The sequence below is a fragment of the Coregonus clupeaformis genome, chromosome 16, assembly GCF_020615455.1.
Source record: "Coregonus clupeaformis isolate EN_2021a chromosome 16, ASM2061545v1, whole genome shotgun sequence".
NCBI classification, from domain to species: domain Eukaryota; kingdom Metazoa; phylum Chordata; class Actinopteri; order Salmoniformes; family Salmonidae; genus Coregonus; species Coregonus clupeaformis.
The window spans coordinates 50511238-50523319 of NC_059207.1; the positions used below are offsets into that span (position 1 = coordinate 50511238).

At 41.8% G+C, this 12082-nt stretch overlaps 1 protein-coding gene across 1 annotated transcript in view; it reads left to right on the forward strand.

The window, feature by feature from the left end:
* The window catches only part of hsd17b3 (hydroxysteroid (17-beta) dehydrogenase 3), a 35024-nt gene extending 28985 nt beyond the window's left edge, over nucleotides 1-6039 (forward strand). The window contains exons 6-11 of the mRNA XM_041901416.1: nucleotides 221-265; nucleotides 3212-3246; nucleotides 3439-3520; nucleotides 3664-3729; nucleotides 4184-4333; nucleotides 4448-6039. Of these exons, the coding sequence (XP_041757350.1) occupies nucleotides 221-265; nucleotides 3212-3246; nucleotides 3439-3520; nucleotides 3664-3729; nucleotides 4184-4333; nucleotides 4448-4543 (474 nt within the window). The 3' untranslated portion in view covers nucleotides 4544-6039. The remainder of the gene's footprint in view (nucleotides 1-220; nucleotides 266-3211; nucleotides 3247-3438; nucleotides 3521-3663; nucleotides 3730-4183; nucleotides 4334-4447) is intronic.
* Nucleotides 6040-12082: the final 6043 nt, after the last annotated feature.

A 12082-nucleotide genomic window follows, 5' to 3' on the forward strand; every position in this document is an offset into this window, starting at 1 on the left:
GGAACGGTATCGAACAGATCAAACATGGAAACCACGTTTGACTCCGTTCCATTGATTTCATTCCAGCCTCTACAATGAGCCCGTCCTCCTATAGCTCCTCCCACCAGCATCCAATGCTGTGAAGTCATAATATGGCAGTTATTACGTTGATGTTACCTGTGGAAGACAAAAGACAAGGCAGGAGGAAGACACTTCACTATTGTTTGTTTTTTCCTTCCAGGGAATTACTGAAGTGATCAACTGCAACGTGAAAGCCTTGGTCAAGGTGGGTAGATATTGAAGCCCATCAGTGGAGTTTGGGATTTTGGCAATGAGGCCCTTTATCTACTTCCCCAGAGTCAGATGAACTTTTGGATACCATTTAATGTCTCTGTGTGTAGTTTGAAGGAAGTTGCTAACTATGGTTAGCGCAATTTATAACTAACATTAGCGCAATGACTGGAAGTCTATGGTAACTGCTAGCATGCTAGTAGATACCATAGACTTCCAGTCATTGTGCTAACGCTAGTTAGCATTGGCTTGTGAAACTACCTCTAACTTCCTTCATACTGGACACAGAGACATAAAAATGGTATCCACGAGTTCATCTGACCAGGACCGGTTTTATGGGTGGGCCTTAGGGGGCCTGGCCTGCCCTAACATACCTCATGGCCCGTCCAAATAACATATTTAAATATTGATAATTTATTTGACCGAAACACCCGCCAACAGAAAGACCCATCATTGTCAGATAAATCATCCAAGCAAGCGAAATAGCGCCTCTCTGTCTTAGTATTTGTAGCCCATGTATCTGATGCTGTCTGGACTAAAAGAGTATGGCATGACATTCTCTTTTTTGCCTGACCGCATCAGATACAGTGCATTCGGAAAGTATTCAGACCCCTTAATTTTTTCCACATTCTGTTACGTTACAGCCTAATTCTAAAATGGATTATTATTTTTTTCTCATCAATCTACACACAATACCCCATAATGACAAAGCAAAAACAGGTATGTAGAAATGTTTGCTAATTAAAAAAATATGAAATAACACATTTACATAAGTATTCAGACTCTTTACTCAGTACTTTGTTGAAGCACCTTTGGCAGCGATTACAGCCTCGAGTCTTCTTGGGTATGACGCTACAAGCTTGGGACACCTGTATCTGGGGAGTTTCTCCCATTCTTCTCTGCAGATCCTCTCAAGCTTTGTCAGGTTGGATGGGGAGCGTCCCTGCACAGCTATTTTCAGGTCTCTCCAGAGATATTTGATCAGGTTCAAGTCCGGGCTCTGGCTGGGCCACTCAAGGACATTCAGAAACTTGTCACGAAGCCACTTCTACGTTGTCTTGGCTGTGTGCTTAGGGTCGTTGTCCTGTTGGAAGGTGAACCTTCGCCCCAATCTAAGGTGCTGAGCACTCTGGAGCAGGTTTTCATCAAGGATCTTTCTGTACTTTGCTCCGTTCATCTTTCCCTCGATCCTGACTAGTCTCCCTGCCGCTGAAAAACATCCCCACAGCATGATGCTCCAGACGTGACGCTTGGCATTCAGGCCAAAGAGTTCAATCTTGGTTTCATCAGACCAGAGAATCTTGTTTCTCTGAGAGTCCTTTAGGTGGCTTTTGGCAAACTCCAAGCAGGCTGTCATGTGCCTTTTACTGAGGAGTGGCTTCTGTCTGTCCACTCTACCATAAAGGCCTTATTGGTGGAGTGCTGCAGAGATGTTTATCCTTCTGGAAGGTTCTCCCATCTCCACAGAAGAACTCTGGAGCTCTGTCAGAGTGACCATCGGGTTCTTGGTCACCTCCCTGACCAAGGCCCTTCTTCCCCGATTGCTCAATTTGGCCGGGCGGCCAGCTCTAGGACGAGTCTTAGTGGTTCCAAACTTCTTCCATTTAAGAATGATGGAGGCCACTGTGTTCTTGGGGACCTTCAATGCTGCAGAAATGTTTTGGTACCCTTCCCCAGATCTGTGCCTCAACACAATCCTGTCTCGGAGCTCTACGGACAATTCCTTCGACCTCATGGCTTGGTTTTTGCTCTGACATGCACTGTCAACTGTGGGACCTTATATAGACCGGTGTGTGCCTCTCCAAATCATGTCCAATCAATTGAATTTACCACAGGTGGACACCAATCAAGTTGTAGAAACTTCTCAAGGATGATCAAATGGAAACAGGATGCACCTGAGCTCAATTTCGAGTCTCATAGCAAAGGGTCTGAATATTTATGTAAATAAGATATTTCTGTTTTTAATTTTCTATAAATTAGCAAACATTTCTAAAAACCTGTTTTCGTTTTGTCATTATGGGGTATTGTGTGTAGATTGATGAGGAGGAAAAAAATGTATTCAATCCATTTCAGAATAAGGCTGTAACGTAACAAAATGTGGAAAAAGTCAAGGGGTCTGAATACTTTCCGAATGCACTGTACATGGGGCTACACTTTGTAAGACAGAAGGGCGCCGTTTCAGTCGATCGGAAGCCAGAACTGTGTGCACTGTGCAACCAAATGAAACGGTGAGACAGGAGAGAGGATGGCACCGGTTGAAATAGAACAAGTAGGTGAGATTTCAACGGGCTATTATCAGCACAAAATGACATCACTGAGGGAGCAGGCCCTACATCTCAAGCAAGAAATAAAATCAGCAACGCACTCAACAGCTTTTGTTGTTTAGGCTATGTGACATGGACATGTGCCAACTGATTGCCAACTGCCAATTTCCTTTTTTTTTTACTGCTGTCATATCAACACATTCATAATGCCATTACTGCTTTTGTGATGATTTTCACTATTATCAAGCACACTTCGCGCTTGTAATTATGTTTAGGCTACTGATGTTTTCATCATTTGACCATGCATCTTGCTGACCTTGCTCTTGGTGGTTGGGGTAATTTATTTTTATTTTGTCGTTATAAAAATAAGCTTATACCGGGTTCCAACACCAATGCTTACTGTTTCATAGTTGTAATAAAGGCACTCCACGGAAACAATTTATTGAACACTTAATATTATAAAAACAAAAACAAAATTACATAGCCTATATCCACATAGGAGGTCCCGTGAAAAATACTTTCCCCCCTATGGAAATCAAATGCCCGTCCAATGGATTTGTTCTTGCGCCGGCCCTGCATCTGACTCATTGGCCTCATTGCCAAAATCCCAAAGTATCCCTTTAATGAAGTGTCTTCTTGTTTTTTTGACTGACTTGTCTTTATACTCTGTTCCACAGATGTGCCAAATAGTCCTGCCAGGGATGGAGAAGAGGTGTTTTTGGAGAGGTTTTCCTGAAGCCAATATTTGAGACTTCACATTGTCAATTAATCAGAAGTCCAGTTTATTTATACTGAAACTAGAATTAGTCCAATCTAAAATCCTGTTAATTACTGGATAAACATATATTGATGAATGTCAGGAGAGGAGAACCTGAGTAATCCTGACTGTCTAATTCCTCTACAGAGGGAAGGGAGTAATCGTGAACATCTCCTCTGGTGTTGCCAGTGTTCCCTCCCCCATGTACACCATGTACTGTGCATCAAAGGCTAGTACAGACCTGCTATCTCGTTCACTTTGAAACCACTTTACTTAGCTTCATCTAAGCACAGGATGATCAGTCAGTTGTACACAATGCTTCTAGAATTAGTAGTTTGTGTAACAAATAATCAAAGTGTTGTCTTTGTACAGGTGTTTGTGGAGAGGTTCTCTCAAGGTCTGCAGGCTGAATATAAAGTAAAAGGAATCATGATACAGGTGCAGTGATACATCCAAGCATCAGTGTGCATGGATCTATTTTACATTCATATAAAAGGAGGAGGGTGTGTATTGGCACGTTCATCCCCCCTCATCTCCCCTGGAACTATTCCCCAGGTCATTGCTGTAAATCAGAATGTTTTCTCAGTCAACTTACCTGGTAAAATAAGGGTTAAATAAAATAAAATAAATAAACATTGTATTCATTAGTTTGTACTCGGGATCTTCTATCAGAGCAGGGGTCAATTCGATGTGAATTCAGGAGGTGAGTTGAAATTCTAGCTAAATCAAGAATTGAAAAATCATAAGGGAAATAAATGGCATTTTTCAATTCTTGAATTTGAAGTTAAATTCACTTGCCTACTTGACTGAATTAAAATGGAACTGGCCTCAACACTGTCTACTCTATATGTCTGCTTTACTCTATTTTTCATTCCTGTGTCTCTGTGTCCAGGCAGTGGCTCCATTTGGGGTGTCCACCCACATGACGGGCTACCAGAAGCCCAACATGGTGACCCTGACAGCGGAGGACTTTGTCAGGACATCCCTGGTGTACCTCCAAGCCGGGGACAAGACCTACGGCAGCATCTGTCACACAGTACTGGTAGAACACATGAGAACATTTACACATATGGAAAGTAGGAGTATTTACCTTGTTTTCAGTCATTGAAACAGGTGTGTGTGTGTGCACGTGTGTGCACGTGTGTTGTCTCTACAGGGTTGGATGGTACAGGCTGTTCCTCAGCAGATCCTCCACAGTGAGACCATGCAGGACAGTCTACTGGAGTATGTGAAGAAAAGAGTGGGGACATAGGTCATAGGAGATCACCTGCAACACATGCACTATTTTATCATCATGTACTGCACATTTATGTTTTTCTAAAACAAGAGGAATGTAAAGGCATTTTTAACTAAAATACTTCTAGTAAGTTGAACTCAAGTCACACCAACTCTACTTTTTTCCCAGCATGCTCTACTGCAGGTAGATTTTTGGGAATCTGTGTTTTTTTCATGTACATTGAGTGATTGATTGATAAATCTTATACTACACAAAGATAAATAACATACATTTTTCTAAACTAATCTAATAATTTAGTTTGAATTCTGCACCCGTTCCTGAAATGGTTGTTCCAGTTTAAATGGCTTAGGCAGTCTCCTCCCACTGTTCCTAACTCTGGTAGTCATTATCAGGTTGCGTGTGAATACAAATTTGAACTGTTGGATAGCCTAACTGGCTGGATTCCAATAGCAATTACACATCACTTTGCAAGCCAGCATAATGTGACTTGCAGGTACAGGGCAAAATTCAGGTAAATTTCCCAGGTGTTCCAGAAAATCCCCTTCAACCAGGATTTTTTTACAAATCTGGGAATTTTGGGAAAGTTACTGGAATTCTGCAACCCTACTTGAAGGACTGATGTGGCCTGTAAACCATGAATTTTAGGCCACTGTATAAGGGTAAAGCTAGGCCTCAAAATAAGGCCTTATGAGATATGTAATGTATTGTCATAAAGAGTTTAATTATTATCATAACATTTGCCTAGGAACTCAGTTGTTGAAAGCCACAGGACTGAAAGTGAACGGATTCAACAACCATGTCTCTGTCACTAACATACACAGTCATGAGTGGTAACTGTACAATTCACTCGAAAAGGCAAGGCACACTGGGAAATTATATTATTGGTATTGGTATTATTAACATATATTATTATATTGGAGGTGTGACTCAACATTTTCAAGCTGATACAACTCAAATCTGGACCACCTACAGGGTCACAGTGACTATCGGTTTGAGTAATGACTACAAAATCAATGTATGTAACAGTACTCAGATATATTTAGTGTAACAGGTTTCCTCAAAAGTTTTGAGGAATGACAGCACATTGGGGGTTACAGTGAGGGAAGAGGGGAGAGAGGGCCGGCGGCACTGTTGTCTTATTGGGCCAATCAACTACGTAAACGTGTCTCGTTTCAACTGCTCTCTGAGCTCTAGGCTAAAGCCAACACAGAGGAAGGCAGAACGCTTCTGAACTTTTGCTTTTTGAGTGTAGTTAACTAACTATTTTGTATTTACTAATTATATTTGAGTTGAGGCTAATTGATCAAATTGAGGTAATCAGTTTCCCCCAAAAAAATATTCTGTAAACTTACAGTTACATTTGAGTAATGGTAAATTATATTTTCTAAGCAAGGTGAGCTTTGCTAAACTCAAACATTTCAAGTATTGCAACTTTGACTTTGGGCCTCCCGAGTGGCGCAGCGGTCTAAGGCAGACCCGGGTTCGATCCCAGGCTGTGTTGCAGCCCTCATGCGACTGGGAGACCCATGAGGTGGCGCACAATTGGCCTAGCGTCGCCTGGGTTAGGGGAGGGTTTGGCTGGCCGGGATGTCCTTGTCCCATCCCGCTCTAGCAACTCCTTGTGGCGGGCCGGGGGGTGCATGCACGCTGACTTCAGTCGCCGGTTGTACGGCGTTTCCTCCGACGCATTGGTGCGGCTGGTTTGTGGGTTAAGCAAGCAATGTGTCAAGAAGCAGTGCGGCTTGGCAGGGTTGTGTTTCGGAGAACGCATGGCTCTCGACCTTTGCCTCTCCCGAGTCCATACGGGAGTTGCAGCAATGGGACAAGACTATAACTACCAATTGGGGAGAAAAAGGGGTAAAAAAAGATACTCAAAAAACTCAATTTGTATTACTCATATGAAGGTAGTACTGCTCACTTCAGCTATTTAAGTTTCTTAACTAAATTGTTTTGAGGTAATCAGTTTCCTCAAAATGTTTGAGTAGCCAGAACTAATCCGGTTTCACAGTGCAGGAAATATATACTGTTCTGAGAATATTTCAGCAAAATGACAATAAGACATTCAATATCAGCGTGCGTGTCTGTATGCGTATGTAGAGACAATTGGAACTTGTCCTTCATGGTGTGTGGAGGCCTACAGAACACTCATTGAAGAACAGTGTGAGGAAGTGAGACTGGAGCCATATCTTTACACACACACAAACACGCACAGCGTGTGTCTGTAACTCTCAGTGTAGTCAGTGTAGACAGACGGAGCGCAGCTCAGCGTGGTGGTGAGTAGATGACCAGACAGCCAGGCCGTTCTGTCTGTCTGTCTACACTCTACAGTAAATCACTGAAACTGATGCTTTTAACCCTCACATATACAGTAAGCCTCAATTGTGGGGTGATGTGGACAACAGCAAACCAATAGGGCAACATTTAATAAATAATAAAAAGCACTGATAACTTTTCACCCCCACTTACCGTAGCTGATGTTGAGCCAGCTTGTCAGAGCATGTTGACTGGTTAACCATTGGGTGACTGGAGTGATTGAACTGTCATGGTGAATGATCTTCCTATGGTAAGGGAGAAAAAGGGGAATGGATTCGGAGAGGGTAAATTATACAGTAGATAGAGGAAGAGAGGGGGAAATGAGGGATGGAGAGGGAGAGATGTTAAAAAGGGGGTAAGATTTACCTATACCAATGTCTTTCCTCGTTCTGCATATTACTGTTTCTCAAGACAGAGAGAAAGAGAGATTGAGGGAGGGAAGAAGAAAGGAGGGTAAACAAAGTATGTCACTCTCATTATTAACACACAGCAAGATACAGGGGAGACAGACTGGCAGACAGAACCACACACACACACACACAGGCAGTCGCAAAAGAAGGCAGGCAAGGACACACCTACACACACACACACTCACGGATCCCAACATTGTCCAGCATGTCTTGTGATAAACCAGTGTAATGGGAGCATATTAGGGTGGCTGACAATAATTCAGAGAATGTAACGTTTAACAAAGAATGGAACATGCCAACATGTAATATATTTTCAGTCTATGTCACCATCTAGTGGCAGTTTATGGTCATCACGAGCAGAAACAGGGTGGTTAGGAGTCTGTTCTTTGTTATTATTAGCAGTGGTTAAATTAAGCCAGAGCTACCCAGAGCCTGGCTCCTGCACCTTACGGGTCCCAAAGAGGAGTAGGATAAAAGGCTTAGCCCTAACAGTAAAATGGTAATACATTGTACTTACAGCCATAATCCAGTTAATCCTAACCCTACCCAGTTAACAACAAACATTCCCACAACTTTAGAGAACGTTCCCTTAAGAGTCTCATTAGGTCTCATTATTCATGTGTCCAGTTTTCTGTGGGTTAGGACAATATTCCATTAACGTCCCACCAAACATACACAGCACATGGTTGCCTTGTTCTCAGAACATAAAATGTTAATGTTCTAGACATGTTTCATGGGGACGTTGCGAGAACATTTATGTGTCCCAAAAAATATTCATTACACATCTCGTTACTCTTGCCAAGCCAATCAAAGCCCTGATTGGTGAACCACTGATCCATTTTTAGGTCTTTGTCTGTTGGCAAATACTCACATACAGTGTTTTCAATTTACATATTTGACACACATGATTACATTGAGCAGGTTCATTTATACAGTAATTATTATTCAACATGTCCTCACTTGGGATTAGAACTCACAATCGTGTGGTTCCACAGCACCCTGATCTTCCTGCTATGCCATCATGTCAATGTCATGTATCAGTTATTTAATCTGACTATTCTCTCATCATTGATTTTATTTACTTATTTCAGCAATTTAAGGGCTTTCTGTATAGTTGTCTAACGTTGGTGGGCATATTAACCTGTTTCAGTTATACTCCTGAATCGCTATGATCAATAAAATATTTTCTTGAGTGTACTTTTAACAGAGCTGAGATTTACTTCAAAGTGCATTCACCTTATTGCTTACACCTATCAAGTTTATTTCAAGTCTACACAAGTGCTTAGGGAGGAGGGGTTGGGGTTTCTTCTGGACAGGGCCTAACTATACTAGCTCAATAAGAACATGCTCTAGAGATATCCCTTATTGGGACAGTGGTTGGTGCTGGTGGCCTGGACCTGCTAGGGGAGTCACCCTACTCTATAGGTCTTCAGGGATCCACCTGTGCCCGATAGTCTGGGTATGTGTGATTTTAACTAACTTGTCTGGGAGGGCCCGTACAGATCCCAACGCGACTGCTGCAGTAGAGAGAGAGAGAGAGGGATAAATTGTATCATTTAAGCTGCTGCTCTTGCTTTTCACATGAGTGGAGCATGGCGCATGTAGCTTGTTGTTGTTGGCCAATCATAAGTCATAAAAGCGACAATAGGCTTCAGTCATAGAGCCTCCATCTGTGGCAAGAGTTAGGAGATATCTAATCAATGGAAGGTGGAATTAAAATGACGGAAATCTTAAAGGAGAAGGATAGGCTACAACGACCAAGAGCCAATAGGTAGGCTGCTACTTAATATTCTGAACGTAGTTGTTGTTATTGTAACTGTAGGAAGAGAAAACGCATTCACTGCAGCCTCAATTAGCCTAGCAAGCTAACATTCGCTAGCTTAACTAGCTTCTCCCGTTTTGATGCAGTCAAGACAGGTACTACATAATCATATTTGATGATAAATAACCTAGCTATGGCAGCTATTAGTCTACTATAGCGCGAGTCGGCTTGGTTGGTGGCTGTCTCTCCCTCCTCCCCGCTCCCCCCTCCCTCCTACCCGCTCCCTCCTACCTGCTCCCCGTGGCACTCCCTCACAGTACGGCCCCTCCCCCACATGCTAGAGCGGCACTTCTCTCTCCCTCCTCTCACGCTTTATCAGCTCGGCTTAATGAAGTAGCTTAAAAAATTACTTTTCTGCTGCTTCCCTCACTCGGATCGGGTCTGATTGGCTTGGCAACAGTAATAAGGTGTGAAGTGTAATTTCTATTTTTTTTTATGTGAATGTTTCTTTGGGACCATCAGGTGACGTCCTGACAACTGATACACAGAAATGTTCCTGCAATGTTCCTATGAAATGTGTCTATAACATTAACATCTTACATTCTGAGAACATGGCAACCATGTTCTGTGTGTTTGGTGGGACGTTGATAGAATATTCTCCTAACCCTCAGAAAACTCAACGCAGAAATGTTCTTGCAAAGTCCCATAAAACGAGTGTAGAACATTAATGTTGTATATTCTGAGAACATTGTAACCACGTTCTAGATAAGTGCTGCTTGACTTTAACACACTTGACTTTAACACCAAAACATGCTCAAAGTTTCTCAGAAGACTTTTGCTAACATAGATAGAATGTTCCCCTAACTAATGGAAAACTGGACACTCAAACATTAGGGGAACATTACGGTTAACATTACAAAAACGTTTTCTCACCCTAGAATTGTTAGCTGGGTAGCTTTATGTCCACACCCGGGTTCAATCTTGCCCTAACCTGTTGATAAGTAATCTATGGATGTTTTGGATATAATTAATATGGATTTTGACTTATCCCAGAACCATGGTTATAATGCATGACTGAATAGAATCAACTGATGAAGCACAGATTTGTAACTGACCTCCTATTATTCATAATAAAACAGGGTCTTATTCATCAGTGCACACCATAGCAAAACATTTCACAATGGAAAAGAAAAACAAGTGTTTCTTACTGGAAAAGTTCAGGTAGTCCCTCCCCATTTGCTTCTGTTTCATTCAGAGTGAATACGACCCAGCACTTGTGGTTCTTTTTCTTCTATGGGTTGCATGACAGACTGCTATGGCCACTATAGCCAGGAGAGGGCACTAAATATACACCTTTCACTGCAGTTCCAATGATCCTATTAGTCCCAATTCATCCCGATGTCAGACTCCATGGCATAATTACTGAGAAAAAATAGATACCTGTAAGGGATGCTTTTAATCAGCATTTTATCTCCGCAGGCTTTTTATTTGAAATAAATTCTGGTTTAATTGACCCTGGTCAGCCAGTCGACTGCCTGCCCTCCGAGCCTCTAGTTGGCTCTATGGAAATTCCATCGACATTTAGTGAATCTTTGTTTTCATTTCAACAACTTTCTACTTGTGATGTGCTAAATGCCTTGCGCAAGACTGATGTAAAATAATCCACTTGGACTGATTTGCTTGATCCTTTCTTGCTGCGCTTTTCTGCTCCTCTGATTGCAGAATCTTTAACACATATTTTTAACCTTATAATTATTTATAGTACCATCCCCAGGGACGGGAAGGTGGCCCATATACTCCCCCTTCAAAAAGGTGGTGACCCATGTCACCTAAATAATTATCGCCCCATTTCCAAACTCTCTTGCCTAGCAGTGTGTATTCACTGATGGTGGTAAATCAGGTTTTCTGGACATAACAAAAGGTGTCCCACAGGGATCGATTCTTGGTCCGGTTCTTTTCACTATTTACATGAACAATATTGGTTTATCTGTAAAATATTACTTTCACCTTTATGCAGATGACACTGTGGTGTATGCTATTGCCCCCACAGCTGACCAGGCTCTGTCAGAGCTTCAATCTGCCTTTATTGCCCCGCAGAAAGCCTTTGTTGAACTGAAATAGGTACGTAATGCAGGTAAAACCAAGTATATGTTATTTTCCAAATCACCCCCTCAAAATCTGAAGATTTATGCATATACAGTATTAACTTTGGATGGTGCCCTCATTGACCATGTTCCCTCTTATAAATAGCTGGTCCTCTGGATTGACAAAAGCTATCTTTCGAAAATCATGTTGATGAGTAAATTAAGAAGTTAAGAATAAAAACAGGTCCTGTCTTTAGTTAGATAGCAGAAAACAAGTAATTCAGTCAACATTCATTCCGGTTATTTACTATGGGGATATCGTCTATATGAATGCAGCGGTCACTGTTTGAAGCCATTGTACGCCGTTTACCATAGCACATTGCGCTTTATTATGAGCGAAAGGTTCAGTAGACATCATGCATTTTGTATCAGAAAGTAGGCAGGCCCTCTTTGAAGTCTCGTTTATCGATGCATTGCGCTCTTTTTGTTTATAAAGCCCTCTTGCATAAACTTCCGCCATACCTTACCTCATTGTTAACCTTCAGACGAATAAATTACCAGACCTGAACTAAGGGATGGCTAACCCTGGAGATCCCTTCAATCTCCACCGAGTTAGGTAAGTCTACTTTTAGTTTTTTTTGCGCCTCTCATGTGAAATGATCTCCAAAACTCCTTAAATTTGGTGGAGTTGGTGCATCTATGGAAGGTGTTCCCAAACTCTCTTGGCCCACAACCCCATTTTTATATCAGAAAATTCTCATGACCCCAATGTGAGAAAAAAAATGTTGTAATTAACAGGCAATGTTTACTTTTTTATTTGGGGCTATGGCAGTCAATTGAAAAACATTCTAACAGTATTTCTGATTTTCTTCTCAACTCACCATCATATACTTTGAATGTGGGGCTATGACAGTGCAATTACAAATGAGTCTTACATAATGTAGCTTATCTCACCACCACTAATCAGATGTGTGTGCTTGATGAA